General features: G+C 39.2%; 2 protein-coding genes across 2 annotated transcripts; one reads left to right on the plus strand and one right to left on the minus strand.

The window, feature by feature from the left end:
* Positions 1-198: 198 nt before the first annotated feature.
* dcxr (dicarbonyl/L-xylulose reductase) lies at positions 199-8,183 on the plus strand. The gene is given in 9 exon segments (XM_051666680.1): positions 199-249; positions 462-560; positions 760-868; positions 871-910; positions 1,016-1,061; positions 1,148-1,235; positions 4,542-4,606; positions 6,662-6,779; positions 8,080-8,183. Coding segments are annotated over 9 exon segments (720 nt in total).
* Positions 8,184-9,415: 1,232 nt separating this feature from the next.
* On the minus strand, positions 9,416-18,971 carry rac3b (Rac family small GTPase 3b). The gene is made up of 6 exons (XM_051666594.1): positions 18,798-18,971; positions 18,001-18,072; positions 15,006-15,123; positions 13,841-13,903; positions 13,449-13,608; positions 9,416-11,055 (listed from the first exon to the last, which is right to left on the minus strand). Exons 1-6 carry the CDS (start codon positions 18,830-18,832, stop codon positions 10,925-10,927), a joined length of 579 nt encoding a protein of 192 aa, XP_051522554.1. The 5' UTR covers positions 18,833-18,971; the 3' UTR covers positions 9,416-10,924.
* Positions 18,972-19,494: the final 523 nt, after the last annotated feature.

Here is a 19,494-nt window from a genome sequence, read left to right on the forward strand (position 1 = left end):
GTTCGCTTGCAGTGTAGAAGCAACGAAGCATTGCGTTGAGCGTGTTCTAGTGTCGCGTTGTGTCACATGCTTGGGCCATACAGCATGGCGTATTCAATAACTGCACATAAATGATTGAAAACAGATTTCTTTTCCTTTTCATTTGCAGTAGAGTAGTTTAAAGCTGATTGTGTTGCCGACCTTTGCGTAAAATACAATATGGAGATAACATTTACTGTAAAGTGAGCTTTAGTTACTGGAGCTGGCAAAGCTAAACTTTAACACTTAAAACAACAACAGCCTTAAGACATGCATTCCTTTTAACTATAGTGTCTCAGCATGCTTCCCTGATATTCAGTGGAATGATGCTGAATACTGCAGATTAAATGTGCATAATAAGTGTGCATATACTTTCCAAATTAGACACCCTTGTTGAATATGATGATTTGCCAGATCTTTTGACTTTTCCTCAATGGCTTCTCGGGATTGGACGGTCCACCGCACTGGCTCTGGCACGTTGTGAGGCAGAGGTCACGGCTGTCACATGCACTAAAGCTGACCTGGATAGCCTAGTGCAGGAGGTAATGACCCCTTGGTCATGCTCCAACTCATCCCCAAGACAACACCCCCTGTGGATCTATTGTCTCCAAGTGGGCATCCATTCCAAGCATCTGCATTCCTCCATATCTCAAGAGAGCCTGCTGCTCCTTTATAGTTCTCATTCAGCCAGACTGTGACAATTGAAATCTCTTTGTAATATCTGATGCTGTTGATCCCCAGTTGCCCTCCATTAAACCGATATGCGTGGACCTGTCGGACTAGGATGCCACAGAGCGGGCGCTGAGAGATGTTGGTCCAGTGGATCTGCTGGTGAACAATGCAGCCTGTGCTAAACTCAGCCCTTTTTGGAGGTCACGCCAGATCAATTTGACATGTGGGGCATTGAAATATCACTCATACTCTTATAATTTAATTGTTTTCTTTTATTATTTGTTGAACTGCTTGTCTGATTTAAGCTAAAAACGTGATGCTTTTGCAAGTCTTTCAATGTCAACGTGAAAGCTGCACTTCATGTTGATCAAGTAAGAAAAAAATAAGACATTATGATTTCAGAATGAGTTTTAATAATGCAACACACAATCATAATGATGGTGTGAATTCGTTGTAGATTGTAGCTCGAGGTATGAAGGCCAGAGGAAGTGGAGGCTCCGTTGTGAACATCTCTAGCCAGGCTTCCAAGTCTGCTCTTAAAGACCATGCCGTATGGGCCTGGGTAGCTCAGCGAGTATTGATGCTGACTACCACCCCTGAAGTCGCGAGTTCGAATCCAGGGTGTGCTGAGTGACTCCAGCCAGGTCTCCTAAGCAACCAATTGGCCCGGTTGCTAGGGAGGGTAGAGTCACATGGGGTAACCTCCTCGTGGTCACTATAATGTGGTTCTCGCCCTCGGTGGGGCGCATAGTGAGTTGTGCGTGGATGCCACGGAGAATAGCATGAAGCCTCCACATGCGCTATGTCTCCGCGGTAACGCGCTCAACAAGCCACGTGATAAAATACTGAATTGACGGTCTCAGACGTGGAGGCAACAGAGATTCGTCCTCCGCCACCTGGATTGAGGCGAGTCACTATGCCACCATGAGGACTTTGGGAATTGGACATTCCAAACTGGGGAGAAAGGGGGAGAAAATAAAAATAAATAAATAAAAAAGACCATGCCGTATACTGTGAGTGAAATGTTTCAATGTTTTATTTATCAAATGTAAATTGTTTTGTTTAAAATCTTTAAAGGAATAGTTCAGCCAAAAATCATTTACTCACCCTCATCCTTTTATACTATAAATCTCCACTTTCAAACAGACCTCTTATTTGCTCCTAAGAGTTCTTCTTCTTTTGTTCTTCGCAATATGAAATTTTTTTTTGTGCATATCGCCACCTACTGGGCAGGGATGAGAATTTATAGTAAAAAAGGTCTTAAATATTGATCTGTTTCTCACCCACACCTATCATTTCGCTTCTGAAGACATGGATTTAACCACTGGAGTCGTATGAATTACTTTTTTGCTGCCTTTGTGCTTTTTTGAGCTTCAAAGTTTTGGTACCCATTCACTTGCATTGTATGGACCTGCAGAGATGAAGTATTCTTCTAGAAATCTTTGTGTTCAGCAGAAGAAAGAAAGTCCTACACATCTGCGATGACATGAGGATGATGCCATCAGATCATGAGAGAATTTTCATTTTTGAGTGAACTATCCCTTCAAGGTGAAGTGTGCAACGTCTGCGCCACTAGTAACACCAAACAGAATTGTGACAAGTTTCCCTAAACACTACACCCTTCTGCCATTGGTTGCACAAACAGATAGTCCTAACCCAATCTCACACCATTGATTTAGCTATGGATGCTCAAAAAGAACAATGTTTCCACATTTTGTGCCAGAAAGTCACAGTGTTGGGAAAGGATAAGTATTTTGACAAAAAAATAAAAAATAAAAAAAATACACGCAAGTTTTTGTGACATTTGATCGGTCAACATCAGATTTCAAGCACTTTCAGTAATGAAGGGTGAACTTAATGTTTGTATGTCTGCTTATATTTTAAAGAGAACCAATTATTGTGATTTAGAACAGTATAAAATCTGACTTTCATGTTGGAGAATCATCTTAAAATAAAAGGAAGAACATCTTAAAACATCTTAAAAGAATGACCAAGTGTGAATGCTAGGCATTCTGTGATGATTTGGATGAATAACAACCTTATAAGTACAGTGGCAAGAAAACATATGTGAACCCTTTGGAATTAGCTGGTTTTCTGCATTAATTGGTCATACAATATAATCTCATCTTCATCAAAGTCACAAGTATAGACAAACACAATGTGCTTAAGCTAACAACACACAAAATTTATTTATAATCTTTCATGTCTTTATTGAACACATCTCGATTAAAAATTCACAGTGCTGTGGAAAAAGTAAGTGAACCCTTGGATTTAATAACTGGTTGCTCCTATTTGGCAACAATAATCTCAACCAAATGTTTCCGGTAGTTGCGGATTAGACCTGCACATCGTTCAGAAGAAAACTTTTTTTCCTCACAGAACTGCTTCAGCTCACCCCTATTCTTAGGATGTCTGGTGTGAACGGCTCTCTTGATGTCATTTAACAGCATTTCTACTGGGTTAAGGTCTGACTGGGCCACTCCAAAATGTGGATTTTCTTTATTTTAAGCCATTCTGTAGTGGATTTACTTCGATGTTTAAGGTCATTGTCTTGTTGCATCATCCAACTTCTACTGAGCTTCAGCTGGTGCACAGCCACCTTGACATTATCCTGTAGGATATCTTGATAAACTTTCGAATTCATTTTTACCTCGATGATGGCAACCGGTCCAGGCTCCGAAGATGTAAAACAGACCCAAATCATAATGCTACCTCCACTGTACTTCACTGTTGGGATGATGTTTTTATGTTGGTATGTGGTGCCCTTTTAAAGCCACACGTAGTGCTGCGTGTTCTTTCCAAACAATTCAACCTTAGTTTCATCAGTCCAAAATACTTTCTCCCAGCAGTCTTGTCAAGGTGGCGTTTGGCAAAATTTAGGCATGCAGCAATGTTTCTGTTGGAAAGCAGTGGCTTCCTTCATGGTTCCTGCCATGGACACCATGCCTTTCCGTATAGTAGACTCATGAACAGAGATGTTAACCAGTTCCAATGAATCCTTCAATTCTTTAGCTGTCGCTCTAGGGTCCTTTTTTTTTTTTTTTTTTTTTTTTTTAACCTCACTGAGCATTCTGCTGTGTACCATCTGAGTCATCTTGGCTGGATGGCCACTTCTAGGGAGAGTAGCCACAGTACTAAATCGTCTCCATTTATAGACAGTTTGTCTAACTGTGGACAGATGAATATCTAAGCTCTTTGAGACAACTCTGTAAACCTTTCCAGCTTTATGCAAAGCAACAATTCTTGATTGTAGGTCTTCTGAGATAAATTTTTGGCGAGGCATATTCCACATCAGCAGACGCTTCTTGTGAATAGCAAACTCAAAATGTTTGAGTGCTTTTATATGTCAAAGTAGCTCTAACCCACACCTCCAATCTTGTTTCATTAATCAGATGTCAGGTTTGCCAAATCCTGACTCTAATTAGCTTTTATTGACGTCATTAGTCAAGTCAAGTCAACCTTTATTTATAGAGCACAACAGAAGTTGACCCAAAGTGCCTTACAGATCAAACAAACAAAATGACAGAGTGATATAAAAACAGATTGATTTACAGTTAAATATAAAATATAATAAAATAACCATAGAGGTTCACATACTGTTTCCAACCTACACTGTGAATGTTTGAATGATGTATTCAGTATGTACAAGAACAATACAGTAGTTTGTGTGTTGTTAGTTAAAACAGATTGTGTTTGTTCATTACTGTTACAGATGAAGATCAAACCAAATTTTAAGACAAATTTATACATAAATACAGGTATTCACATACTTTTTCTTGCCACTGTATATCTAATTTCCAGAAATGCTCATTTGATTCTGTAATGTATGTTCTTTGTTTTTACTCATGAAGGTGCCACATAAGGAGCTTTGGACATGCTGACCAAAGTGATGGCGCTGGAGTTGGGGCCATATCAGGCTAATCACTGACACTTCCTCATTAAATTGTAACTTAAAGTCGAGATTTTTGTCAGAACAAGTTCATGGCATGCCTATCATGTTTATGAAATTCATCAATCACTAAGCTCATTGTATAATCTTAAATTGTGGTGGATGGTCTTGCCAGGAGGCTCCCAGCCAATTAACAACCACACTCTTAAAATGATTCATTGGCTGTACTGTTGTGCTAAATCCAAATTGTCCCACACTATCTATTCAAATTGTGGGTGTGTTTCACTAACTGCACTGTAATTACTTGAAGAAGTGGATATAATTACTAACGGATGGTAATGCATATTTACAGATATACACTATATTGCCAAAAGTATTCGCTCATCTGCCTTTAGACACATATGAACTTAAGTGACATCCCATTCTTAATCCATAGGGTTTAATATGACGTCGGCCCACCCTTTGCAGCTATTACAGCTTCAACTCTTCTGGGAAGGCTTTCCACAAGGTTTAGGAGTGTGTTTATGGGAATTTTTGACCATTCTTCCAGAAGCGCATTTGTGAGGTCAGACACTGATGTTGGACGAGAAGGCCTGGCTCGCAGTCTCCGCTCTAATTCATCCCAAAGGTGCTCTATCGGGTTGAGGTCAGGACTCTGTGCAGGCCAGTCAAGTTCTTCCACACCAAACTCACTCATCCATGTCTTTATGGACCTTGCTTTGTGCACTGGTGCGCAGTCATGTTGGAACAGGAAGGGGCCATCCCCAAACTGTTCCCACAAAGTTGGGAGCATGGAATTGTCCAAAATCTCTTGGTATGCTGAAGCATTCAGAGTTCCTTTCACTGGAACTAAGGGGCCAAGCCCAGTTCCTGAAAAACAACCCCACACAAAAATCCCCCCTCCACCAAACTTCACAGTTGGCACAATGCAGTCAGACAAGTACCGTTCTCCTGGCAACCGCCAAACCCAGACTCGTCCATCAGATTGCCAGATGGAGAAGTGTGATTCGTCACTCCAGAGAACGCATCTCCACTGCTCTAGAGTCCAGTGGCGGCGTGCTTTACACCACTGCATCCGACGCTTTGCATTGCACTTGGTGATGTATGGCTTGGCTGCAGCTGCTCGGCCATGGAAACCCATTCCATGAAGCTCTCTACGCACTGTTCTTGAGCTAATCTGAAGGCCACATGAACTTTGGAGGTCTGTAGCGATTGACTCTGCAGAAAGTTGGCGACCTCTGCGCACTATGCACCTCAGCATCCGCTGACCCCGCTCTGTCATTTTACGTGGCCTACCACTTCGTGCCTGAATTGCTGTCATTCCCAATCGCTTCCACTTTGTTATAATACCACTGACAGTTGACAGTGGAATATTTAGTAGCGAGGAAATTTCACGACTGGACTTGTTGCACAGGTGGCATCCTATCACAGTACCACGCTGGAATTCACTGAGCTCCTGAGAGCGGCCCATTCTTTCACAAATGTTTGTAGAAGCAGTCTGCATGCCTAGGTGCTTCATTTTATACACCTGTGGCCATGGAAGTGATTGGAACACCTGAATTCAATTATTTGGATGGGTGAGCGAATACTTTTGGCAATATAGTGTATTTGTTTGTGCATTGTTCTTGCTGACTGAATAGAAAACAGAGTTCAGATTTTGTATGTAGACATTCTTGGAAAGCTACTAACACTTTAACATATCTGTGATCAAGACAAACTGGTTTGTTCAAGGAACAGCAAATTTATGGAAATCCACAACCACAAGTCATGATGCTTGCCATCTAATTCATGATGGAATTATATAATCAATCCATTTTTCCTCTTAAAGGAATAGTTCAACCAAAAATTAAAAGTCTGTTATTATTTACTCACCCTCATGTTGTTTCAAGCCTGAATTTAAAATTAATTTAAAAAATAATAATAATATTAACATAGCTTTTTCCATGCAACAACAGTACAAAGTGACCAATGTTTTCAAGCTCACAAAGGACCAAAAAAAAAAAAAAAAAAAAAAAAGTGCCTGCATGCATACAGTACGTGTGAGTTTAACATGTCTTACTGACTATAGTCTGACCTGGACAGATAAGAGTAAACGCAGTGAATCCAACCGTGGTGATGACAGATTTGGGTAAGATTGGATGGAGTGACCCAGTAAAGGCCAAAAGCATGACATCACGTATCCCACTGGGAAAATTTGCAAGTAAGCATGTTTCTTTTCAAATAAATGTGCTCACTAATGTAGTTCACCCAAAAATGAAAATTCTTCATTTCCTCACCCTCATGCCATCCCAGATGTGTATGACTTTCTTTCTTCTGCAGAACACAAATGAAGATTTTTAGACGAATATTCCAGCTCTGTAAATCCATACAATACTAGTGAATGGTGACCAAAACTTTGAAGCTCCAAAAAGCACATAAAGGCAGCATAAAAGTAATCCATACAACTCCAGTGGTTTAATCCATATTTTCTGAAACGATCAAATCGGTTTTAGAATGGACCAAAATGTAACTCCTTTTTCACTATAAATCTTGACATCAGCAATCTCCTTAATTCCAAGCTTGATTGCATTTCCTAGCGCCATCTAGCGATCTGCGCATGCGTCAAGCACTAGGAAGTGTAATCTAGCTTGATATAATGATCATGCCTAGAGACTGCAATGGCAAGATGTACAGTGAAATGTTTTCACATTTTGGTCTGTTCTCACCCAAATCTGATTGGATTGCTTCTGAAGACAAGGATTAAACTACTGGAGCCTTATGGATTTTGTTTGTGCTGCTTTTATGTGTTTTTTGGAGCTTCAAAGTTTTGGACCTCCTTCAGTTGCATTTATGGACCTACAGAGCTGAAATATACTTCTAAAATCTTCATTTGTATTCAGCAGAAGAAAGAAAGTCATACACATCTGTGATGGCATGAGGATGAGTAAATGAAGAGAGAATTTTAATAGACAATGTAATGTTCTTGTTAAGATGACAACCAGTTAAATATAGCATAATCTCATTGCTTCTTTTCACTCCACTTTATACTCACAAATGTAAACAAGGCTGTGAGGGATAGATATGATCTGTTCAATGGGTTGTACTATTTAATACTTTGGTGACCAGCGTTCAGCTGATGAAATGTGAAAAATATGTCATGCCAAAACATTCCAGTGAAGAAAAACTCTGGAAAATGTAGGTTTTGATAATTAGACATGAACTCACTGAACAGACTAGAAGTCAATCCCTCACAGCCAACTATTCTGACTAAAGACTATTGTTTTTATATTTAATGCTGTGCTCTCCACATTTGGGAGAGGAAGTGTTTGGGATTGTGATTTGAAGATTGTGCAAGCCAATTTTAATGGCATTAACTTTGTAGATTGTGAAAGATCAGAAGAATGTCAAAGTCTATCCACAACCAAATTATTTAATAATGATGATCTAGGCTTGTTTACTGAGTGGTTCATTTTGACAAACCCAGTAATGCTCAAATGCATTTTATTACTTATGTTCTTTAGAAGTGGAGGATGTGGTAAATTCCATCCTCTTCCTCCTCAGCGATAAGAGTGCCATGACCAATGGGGTGATGCTGCTAGTAGATGGGGGTTTTCTGGCCTGCTAAAACTGATCATGGTGTTTCATCATGTTGTTTGGAGATCATCCCTCTAAAGGCAGAATTAAAGTATGTTCTGAATTGTTTAAGTTGTGCACAGTTTAATCAACTGCATTGTACTTGTACCTGTTACATAACAATTCATATGCAGAACTTGTCTCTATGGAATGTGTCATCTTATAGGGATAGTTCACCCAAAAATAAAAAAGTCTGTCATTTGCTCACCAAGTCATTCCAAGCCTGAATGTTCACACTTTTTTCCAGACAGGGAAAGAATACAGTTACCAGGGACCATCATAGTTTCTTTGTATTGAAACCCCAGCATAATGAAATAAACATTTAAGCTGAAATTAAAGGGATAGTTCACACTCTTATTAGTAATTCTTACTAATTTTAATAAATTATCCTCCCTGCCCAGTAGATGGCGATATACACAAAGAATGCAAATCGCTAAAAACAAAAGAAGAACGTGGAAGTGAAAGTAGAGGTTATAGTAAAAAAGGATTGAAATATTGATCTGTTTCTCACCCACACCTATCATATCACTTCTGAAGATATAGATTTAACCACTGGAGTCTTATGGGTTACTTTTATGCTGCCTTTATGTGCTTTTTGGAGCTTGAAAAAATTCTGACCACCATTCACTTGCATTGTAGGGACCTACAGAGCTGAAATATTCTTCTAAAAATCTTTGTTTGTGTTTTGAAGAAAGAAAGCCATACACATCTGGGATGGCACGAAAGTAAGTAAATGGTGAGAGAATTTAAATTTTGGGGTGAACTATCCCTTTAACCATTCAACAGCAATTACTCTAATTACCTCATATCACTCTCACGAGACGTTTGATTTGCAGTGTTAAGGACTAACCTTCTAGTAAGTTCCAGTTGCCATGACAATACAGTACATTCCGCTATCTAGTCTCTCAGGTCCTGTAATTTAATGTACAACCAGGAGAGGTCACCTTTCACGCTCATGTCTGGATTGTTTATTCCAAAAAGTAGTGATTAAATACAGATTTTCCTAATCAAATGTTAAAATTAAGGACTTCTAATTACAAAACAGCTCAACCACTAATGAATAACATATTTATTGTGGACTATACACTATTTAGACAAAGCACTTGATTTTATGTGGCTACATAGACGTTACAATTTAAAAGTAATGCAAATTTCTGTATTAACATCATTAATATTTTTGGCAGAGAAGCCAAAATGTAAAATAAAATAGGCAGAGGGTCAAAATATGAGTAAAACATTAATAGATTTATTAATTAATGCATTCCTCAATCAAAACATTGTAAATATTCTATCTTACATCATGGAAATGTCTTTTGGCAGCAGTGAAGATTATCTTTCTTTTTTCCCCCCTCCATTTTGAGGGTTTATTTACAAAGAGAGGAAGTGCTGTAGCACCAATGCAGGATACTGTTTGTGACCATATAAATTTCAAAGCTCACTCAACAGCCAAACCACTGCACATCACATGCAGACACACAATAACAAGGTTTCCAAAGTGGGAAAAACAAAAAACAAATGCCCATGCACCTCCTTCAATTAAAGAGACATTCGGATTAGCAAAGCTTCTCGTTGTGGCATGCAAGACACTCGTACACACCCATTAATGGGCATTTGTTCAAATAAAGCTCAGATAGTTTTGGATAGTGAAGCTGTACCATAACACCCTTCATCACAAATTAGGGTAAATTTAGCTTTATTTGAGGTGAAAAAGGGAAACACTTTAAAATACATTTAAAAACTAGAAAAGAAAGAAAATTCAAAATTCATAAAATTGCTGATTCTTGTATCAACATGAAAGTAGAGACACAATGTTGCGGTTTCACAGTTACCTTCCCTAGTGTTTGTAATGACAGTTGTTTAAGAGTTTAAGAGTTGACAAGAAGAAAACATTTAATGTTCATAACTGCATGTGGGTTAAAGTAAACATGAAATCAAAAGTGTCCCTATTCACTTACTTTTTACGTGTTCCTGGTCTTATTTTGAACGGTTCATTGATGTGTTAATCCAAAAAAATTACATAAAATCTTTGTAATCTCTCAACAACATTTCTCCACCTCTGAAACTTCGATTCTTTTCAGCTGATGTCATCAAGGCCTTAATTTTTTAAACCCCTCCCCTCCAGTCGCCTGGCTTCATTCTGATATATAACACCCACTTTTCACAAACCAAACAATTTGCAATTGATAAAATCAAATCCCGGCCTATGTTTTTTTTTATTTTTTATTATTGAATATCCTGTTTCACTCGGAAATATGCCACAATATGGAAGTAAAATGGGTTGAGAATGTTGTTTCATGTGGACTTTAACACCACCAGGAATGCAAATACTGTAAATGGTTAGCTTAGTACAAGACTCTCTAAATCAACAGAAATTTCCCATTTCTTTGACACACTTCCTTTACAACACCAAGAAACACTTCCTTACAGTATGTCAACAATCACATTTTACCACTAAAACTTCTCATATAAACAATATGAAATGGAATATTACATCTTTGGACAGAGGTGTGAGGCTGCGAAAACAAAAGCCATCTACCACGAGGTTTCCCTCCAAATGGACAACACCTCTAAGTCTTGCCAATGGTTCATATACATGTAATTTGCATTCAGTGTATTAGAACTGCATGGACGGCTATCACCGAACCTGTGAGAGTAGTACAATATATTTCCAAAAGGCTGATTAAAAATATTGTATTTTTGTGTGGGCGTGCCAGGAGTTGTCATCGCTTTTGCTCAGAAGAGAGTGCACCTCTTGCCGCGTTTTTTGACGGGTGGAGGGCACAGGACAGCACGGATGGCCTCGTCAAATACAGTCTTTAGACCACGCTGAGTCAGAGCCGAGCATTCCAGGTACTTCACGGCACCTGCAGAATGAAACAGGAAAGTATACTTTTTAATTTTCAAAGAATACTTTTAATAAACTACATTCTTGGTGCTTGCAAGTGGCAGGGAGTTGTGGGTGGTCACCAGGGCATTGCTATACAATTGCTAGGGTGTTCTGCATGGTTACTAGGTGGTTACTACAAGTCAAAAGAGCCCACCCCTAAATCTCCCTGATATTCTTGTCCTTTTTGTTTTTTTAACAAAATTTTCTCCCCAATTTGGCATGCCCGATTCCCACTACTTACTAGGTCCTCGTGGTGGCGCAGTTACTCACCTCAATCCAGGTGGCGGAGGACAAGTCTCAGTTGCCTCTGCTTCAGTAGGCTGCTGTTTATGCATAATAGATTTGCGTATCATCACGGGAACACTTACTGAACCAATAATTAAAATATAAACAAAATCTGTCATCTATACAGGCAGATAAGTCTGAACTTTAAACCAAGCAGGGTCACAGAATTAACAACTTAATGGCGAATAACATGTTAAGGACAAATAATGATCGTGAGTAAATGCGCAGTACAGTATCGCCAACCTTTCCAAGTGTATTCTCCAAATATTCCACAATATGCATACTATATTGTAATTTGGGAAGAAAACAACCACAAATAACTTATTTTACTTATATGGACGTGCACAAATATGAATAATGAGGCGGGAATCCGACCTCGGTAGCATAAACTTTCAAATTTAAAAAGAGCGATTGTATCCTCAGTCACACCCTACGCGTCTGTTGCGAGAGTGCGCATGTAATCAGAGACTGCTTCTGTAACACATTGGGTATTATTAAATTCCGAAGTTGGTGGATCTAAGTTTCAGCATTATATTGATACATTTTAACCCCTATATACTATAATTAAGCATCAGAAAACCCGGCATTTCATTTGGGTGTGCAAGCTTAAATTTTGGGTGGCTTTTGCCAGCTTGATCTCATGAAATTTACGTGAAATAGTAACATTTTTGCAAACCAAAATTACGTGCTTCATTTCACGTTTGGTTTCAGTCTCCAAGTGAAATGTCCAGCGGGGGGCGCCAAAAGTGAGTGGAGTGATGTAATAAGACAAGGTGAATATTAGATTAATGTTTTAATGAGTAAAACGTACCTCTCTAACCTAAAACTTTAACCTAAACCTAACCAATAGTGTTTTAAAAGAAAATTCAACATGAAAAGCAAAGTTACTAAATCAACCAAAACAATTCGTGATGCTTCTATGGCACTTTCACTTCACTTTCACTTTCGTTTCAAGCGTGCTTGGCCAGGCTCGAGGCTCAAATTCCGAGTCCAATGTACAACACTCTATCAGGTGAGCTACCACGGAAGTTAATCACCTTGGAATAAGTGTGTAAATGTTGTTGGGTCTGTAATACAAGCGTTCAAATTGAAAGTTTTTAAATGATGCGTTAGAGTAAAATTGTTTCGATATCATAACATAGCAGTGTGTGATTAATAGTGTGAAACATAAGTGTTAATAAAGTCGTAAACAGCTACAGTACCCCTGATTTATGTGAAAGTGTTTAAAACGCACAGTTGTTGTAGCTAGTGTTAATTTCACCAGAAAACTGCAGCAAAACGTAGAAAGCAGCACGTAAAAGTCAGTTTGCAAAAAATGTGAGACTAGGTTGGCTTTTGCACACCCATGGCTATGCCACTGTTCTCCTCGTTTCATGATGTCTGCACAACATATATGCACAATGGCCTAACAACTTGCTCTAAAACTCATTAAAATATAAAATGACTTATTTGACGGAATTATTCATTCCAATCTGGTGTTTTTGCAGTTGGGCCCCATGTAAGATCCTAGTTACGCCACTGGTTCCTGTTAACCTTCAGAGACAATTATTTGGGGCACTGGTCTTGCATAAGTCAGCCATTTATGGTTCCTGGCAGGCTTTGAAAAAACATTCACAGTTGGGTTACTTGCAGCATACAGACCAAAATGACAAAGAGCCCTTCTATTGCAGCTGACGGGTGGCTCTCTTAGGAGAAGCCATTTTGTGTTCTCTGGCCATCTTTCTCTGGCTGCCACTCCTCCCCCACGCTCCCAGCTCATGCTGGACCTCCACCAGTCAGACAATGAGCCTCTGTGAGTGCGGCCCACTCCACTAAGCAACTTCATATGACAACACAACCAGCATCCCACTCCCTTAGAGAACCCATCTCAATAACTCTATTGTAGTTAGCTGAAACATGCCTCCAGTAATGGAAGATAAGTACGGTTTTTCAGCTGTCCTGCTGTCTGTATTCATAATTCAAGGTTTATGATGACAGTGTTACGATAGTACTTTGGTTTCATAATTTAGGCTTCTAGTTCTCTTGGGGTCTATGATGTTGTCAAGCTAATTTCTGACTATAAACACCCCTTTTCCCTGTCCTCACCGATCTCACGGGCCATGGCCAGGCCCTGGGGGTAGGTGATGGGCGAAAGCTTTTTGTCCCGCAGCCTCTCTATGGTGTCCTTATCATCTCGCAGGTCCAGTTTGGTACCCACCAGAATGATCGGTGTGTTGGGACAGTGATGTCGCACCTCGGGGTACCACTGGTGCAAGAGGACACGTTACAAAAGTTAGTCTTGCATTAAAAAATAAAAGTAACAATAATAATAATTACAATAATATTTTATTTGTATAGCACCTTTAAATGCATAAAATGCTGTTCAAAGTTCTGATACTCTTTTTTTGATAAACTTAAGCTAGAAATAGGCTGTTTTGTCTGCTTTACATGCTGTTTCTCCCCCAAAACAACTACAAGTTAGTTGTTTTAACACTCACCTTCGCACGGACGTTCTCAAAGGATGCTGGACTCACTAAAGAGAAGCATATTAAGAACACATCCTGTAGAGGAAAGAGAAGAAAAATGAGAGGCTGTCATTGATGATCCTTCATGTGTAACCCAAAATCAACTTCCTATTGTTGTGCAGGAGACAACTAAAAAATTATACACTGTTATTAACAGACCCACCTGCAGAACTCCACATAAAGTTCAGCTGATCTCCGCAGAATTGGAAGACCTGTCAATCAAATCCCCTGCCACTTTGCGTGTTCTTTTCTTACATTTTTTTTCTTTTTAAAATGTTTTTATCCCCCTTTTTCTCCCAATTTGGAATGCCCAATTTCCACTACTTAGTAGGTCCTCATGGTGGCACGGTTACTCAAGTCAATCCGGGTGGCGGAGGACAAGTCTCAGTTGCCTCCGCTTCTGAGACCGTCAATCCGCGCATCTTATCACGTGGCTCACCGCGCATGACACCGCGGAGACTCCCAGCACGTGGAGGCTCATGCTACTTTCCGCGATCCACGCACAATTTACCACACGCCCCACTGAGAGTGAGAACCCCTAATCACGACCACAAGGAGGTTACCCCATGTGACTCTACCCTCCCTAGTAATCAGGCCAATTTGGTTGCTTAGGAGACCTGGCTGGAGTCACTCAGCACGCCCTGGATTCGAACTCGTGACTCCAGGGGTTCTTTTCTTACATTCTGAGAAAATGTAATTAGCTTAGATTGAGGACTAGTACAGGTAAAGAATGTTCTATACTGCTTTACTCATTGAGCAATTGGTTTGCTAATGAAAGCATAGTGTTACAAATCAGCATGCAATCAGCATGCTAGCATCCACTGTACTAGGTTATTCTAGTCAGTACTAGCTAGGTTTCTTCTAATTGAAGCATTTAAGTTGAGACTATTGTTAAATTTAAGTTCAGCCAAAGAGATAAAATTAAAGTTAAGTGCCATCAAAATATATAAGTTATCTTCCTCAATATTTCAAGTTAAGACCAATTAGCATGCATGTGTAGCACAAAATTAAAATCTGAAAGTTCTGTTTACTTAAACTTGTGACTTTATTAACTTAAAAAGATTGAGTTCTGCACACTTATTAGGGTTTACAGTGCAGTTTGGGCCTAGTTATTAGTCAAGAAGATGAAGATACACACCGTCTGTGGATATGAGAGGGGTCGAAGGCGGTCATAGTCTTCCTGTCCTGCTGTATCCCATAAACCAAGGTTGACTGGTTTTCCATCGACCATCACATTGGCAGAGTAGTTGTCAAATCTGAAAAAGGCCCCAGTTGAGAACACATCGACATAATACTCAATACATCCTTGCTAAACTTTTGGAATGACACAAATGACATTGGAATGTCGTTTCCACCATAGTTCAGCAAATGACTTTCATTCCGAACCATTAACCATTCCTGGATGCTCATTCATCTCTATAATAAATAAAGCAATTACTCAAAAATGCATTTCAAAATGTCACATTCCTGAATTACATCAACTCTCACATTTTTGGAATATCTCCATGCAAAGCATCAGGGCAAAGTTCAATTAATCTTTAGAATAGTCTACTAATTGTCTCATTGAAATGCAAATCAGTGTTCTCACATGCACTTCATGTGAGGTGAAACAGCAAAACAGGCCCCAGATCACCAGTGAAACGAATTAATCATGTGACTAAAATGGAAGAGTAATCGGGTGTAAGCCTTTATGTAAACAAAGTGTATTTAAAGTCAACTTGAAATCAAAATTGAACCTATTCTTACTTAATGCACATCCCTGGTCTTATTGTGCACAATTCATCAGTGAACATTACAGGTTTCCCACACATTTTGACCACTGAATTTCTGGAATTCCAGTAGCTTGTGATTTAAAAAAAATTAAAATAAAAAAATCATATTAAAGAGTTGAAGTACTGTCAAGGAGCGGTTTCTTGTCATCTACATATTTTAGAGCTGAAAAAAAATAATAATAATAAAAAAAAAAAATTATATTCACTATAGAAACTTCCATGATTTTATATTTTATTAATTTCAAGGACCATTTACAAATTCCCTGATATTTCCAGGTTTTCCATGACTCTGGGAACCCTGACATTATTCCAAAGGGAAAAAAAATTGTCTTAATATACTTTTATAAAAAAATATAAAGAGTTGTTTCACTTCTAAAACAACTTTTTGACTGATCTTATTAATCTTTCTTGCTTTTCAACCCTTAAATGCATGGGAATTTAACCAATAACTCTTAAATATTCGGGTCTTTAGAGACCCGGCACGTATAACACATAAGCTACACATGTGTAATGTATGTGTAACTTGTGTGTAGCTTATGCGTATTTTCTCAGGCACTTATTGAGTGTAAATAAATGAACAACTTACATAATTTCAGTAGTACATCCAAATGACAATAGTCATATCATACTATTCATGTGTTAAACTTGATATAGTTTACTTCAATGTTGTTTCTTCACCAAATAACAATGTCAAATGTAAATCAAGTCAATCACTGAAACAACAGCGTCACCTTGAGTAAGAAATAGCATGTACAGTAATAATTTCTCTTGTAAAAACAAAGAAATAGATATCCAGCGATAGTAAACTTGTATAGATATGAAATAATCATAAAAATATGATTTATGGAAGTGCAAAAAAAACTGACACTATACACATTTGAGTACTTAAAGGTGCTGTAAACAATTTTCTTTTATTTTGGGATTTTTCTCTCCTTTTCTCCTCAATTTGGAATGCCCAATTCCCAATGCGCTCTAAGTCCTCGTGGTGGCGTAGTGACTCGCCTTGATCCGGGTGGCGGAGGACGAATCTCAGTTGCCTCCGCATCTGAAACAATCAATCCGCGCATCTTATCACGTGGCTTGTTGAGCGCGTTACTGCGGAGACATAGCGCGTGTGGAGGCTTCACGCTATTCTCCACGGCATCCACGCACAACTCACCACGCGCCCCACCGAGAGCGAGAACCACATTATAGTGACCACGAGGAGGTTACCCCATGTGACTCTACCCTCCCTAGCAACTGTGCCAATTGGTTGCTTAGGAAGCCTGACTGCAGTCACTCAGCATGCTCTGGATTCGAACTTGTGACTCCAAGTGTGGTAGTCAGTGTCTTTACTTGCTGAGCTACCCAGGTCCCCGCTGTAAACAATTTTAGCCGTTCTAGGATTTCGACAAGCTGAGCCGTTGGATTAGCCACACCCCCTCTTTCCAAAACCCCACACTCCAAAGATACCAAATGAGCTTTACTGAGACTGACACGAGCAGAAGCGGTTGTGAAAAACAACAGCAGCAAAGTAGCGCCCTGAACTGTTATGAGCAACATGGCACAAAAATGGCATTATGCCTCAATATTTCGCTGCAACTACAATACTATGAGAACGCACAAAATGATTGACAGGCAGAAAGCGTCAAAGACCGTGACCCGCAGACACATATTTGTTTGCTGTTTACAGAGTCTAGAGCTGTCACAGAGACCAGTGAGATATCTTAGTACACTTATTTCATTAATATCTTTCAGGTAGTAAAAATGTTTGCATACCTTTCCATGAAAAAAATTGCTTACATTATTAATTTTATTAATTTAATCCATGAGTGAAAGTGTCAGTTAACAGGATGGTTACTGAGATTAAGCGAGTAGCATTTGACTGGTGTGGACCCTCTCCATGTAGAATAAAACAGCTTTTATAAGGTCACTGATGTGACTGGAGTCTTCATCTCATGTGAGTGATTAGGATTTTATACATATGTTTCAAAATTACTATTCATTTCTTAAGGAGTACAGCTTTTTTAATGAGGAAAACATTACTGAGTGCACCTTTAAACGAAATGTTTTATTGTTGCAATTTTGGCTTTTTTTTTTTTTGTGTTCACCATTTATAATAGAAAAACTGAGGAATACTAAAGAGGTGTGGGGACAACTCCAAAGAATGGATGAGGTACAGGGGGTGGAATGAGGTCCCAGGTCACTAAAGACCTGAGGTATGCATTTAAGGGTTAAACCCTTCCCCTCAAACAACTGTGGGCTCAATTCTGGTATAAAAATGGCCGGTTTTCACAATCCAATCAATTCCTGATGGATAAAACTAGTCCGCCCTAATTGTTTTGACAAAACTGTAAGAGGTGCATACAATCAGATACTTACACTGTGGGGATGTACTCGCCAGGAAAGGCATTTGTGGTGTAGCTGATCAGCAGGCAGGTCTTACCAACCGCCCTGGGGGAAAAACATAAGAGGGATGAACTAGATTTCTCTGAATCCATTTCTGTCAATTCAAAGCAAAGTAATAGAAGAATTAAAGGTACAAAAAAAAAAGACAGTGTGTGTGTGTGTGTGTGTAATTTTCACAGGATACATTTTGGAATGGTTTATGTTTATATACGCGCGCGCCTGTAGTGGTCCATTACATGTGGAATGAAACGCATGTGACAGCAGAGGAAACACTCTCTCGCGCACATGCACGCGCCCCACACACTTCTCGTGCACTGCACACTCGCGCGCGTAAGTGGGAGTGGTAACCATAGAGGTGCGTTTGTGCTTCGGTTTTTACCATTCAACGTGGGTCATTACTTCAACACAATGATAAATACACTATCTGGTTGCAGCGAAAAATACGCGTTTCTGTTGAAGGCTTATTCATTTAATCTCCAATAATCAATGCATACTGACAAACCGCACGTGCATCAACGAATCAAAATAATATTGATATGAAGCAATTATCAATTTCTCATGATGTGCCTCCTGCGCCCATTACAATAGCAATTCAGATTCCTGTAATAACTGTTATTTTGCATGCAATCTGCATGCATACAAATGCGGATTTTCAAATATAAGGTCTTCCGTTAAGCAAATGATAAAATCCAAAGGCCAATATTAGGCATACCCCACACGGGTTTTCCAAAGAGGATACTCTCCATCACTTCCCAAAAAACACTACTTACCCGTCGCCGACCACCACGCATTTAATAGCTTGCATTTGCGGAGAGGCAGGCTGCTTCACTGCACAGGCGTAAATATATCTGATTTTGATACAGCTCTTAGTTATCCCGAGAAATGATAGATATCTGCAAAAATATGGTCACTGCCCTCTTTGCAGTAGCGGTTTTGACGTCGAATATCACCGAGACCTTCCGGAAAAAGCCGAATGAATTTAAAGGGACAGGGGCCCACACAGCGTTCATAGAGCGCAACAGTGCCCGCCCACTTTTTCAGCCGTTTGGGTTCCGGAAGGATTTTTCTCATTCATTTCTTCCATAGACTTTATATAAAATCCTTCATAAAAGAGTTGTAAGCAATGAACCAAACCAACCAGCTCCAAGGTGAATTACATCACAAACTTTGTTTTGAGGCAAAACATTATTTGAAAATCAGACATAAAGACAAAGGTACAAGGCTGTGTACTTTAAGTCTTTCATGAGGGCGCAAACTACAATCCTATGAAGGATTGTGAATGATGTCATTGAATAAAAAAGGATGAGAATATATAAAAAAAATTTGATTTTAGGTTGTTGATTATACGTATAGAAACAATTCGTTTTAAGTTTTATTGCAAAATATTCAGATATGTACAAATATATCAGTAGTTTAAGGGTAAAGGGAGACCGACTCGGTTATGTAATTCGCAGTGCATCATGGGAG

This window comes from Myxocyprinus asiaticus, chromosome 32 (assembly GCF_019703515.2).
Source record: "Myxocyprinus asiaticus isolate MX2 ecotype Aquarium Trade chromosome 32, UBuf_Myxa_2, whole genome shotgun sequence".
In the NCBI taxonomy this organism is placed as follows: domain Eukaryota; kingdom Metazoa; phylum Chordata; class Actinopteri; order Cypriniformes; family Catostomidae; genus Myxocyprinus; species Myxocyprinus asiaticus.

What these genes read in the sequence shown, in the direction of transcription:
- rac3b (XM_051666594.1), bottom strand. Translation starts at nt 18,832, where the DNA reads ATGCAAGCTATTAAATGCGTGGTGGTCGGCGACGG. An exon ending in GGCGAGTACATCCCCACAGT is followed by an intron (nt 15,124 to 18,000) that starts GTAAGTATCTGA and finishes GGCCTTTTTCAG; the next exon opens with ATTTGACAACTACTCTGCCA. An exon ending in GGCCATGGCCCGTGAGATCG is followed by an intron (nt 11,056 to 13,448) that starts GTGAGGACAGGG and finishes TTCATTCTGCAG; the next exon opens with GTGCCGTGAAGTACCTGGAA.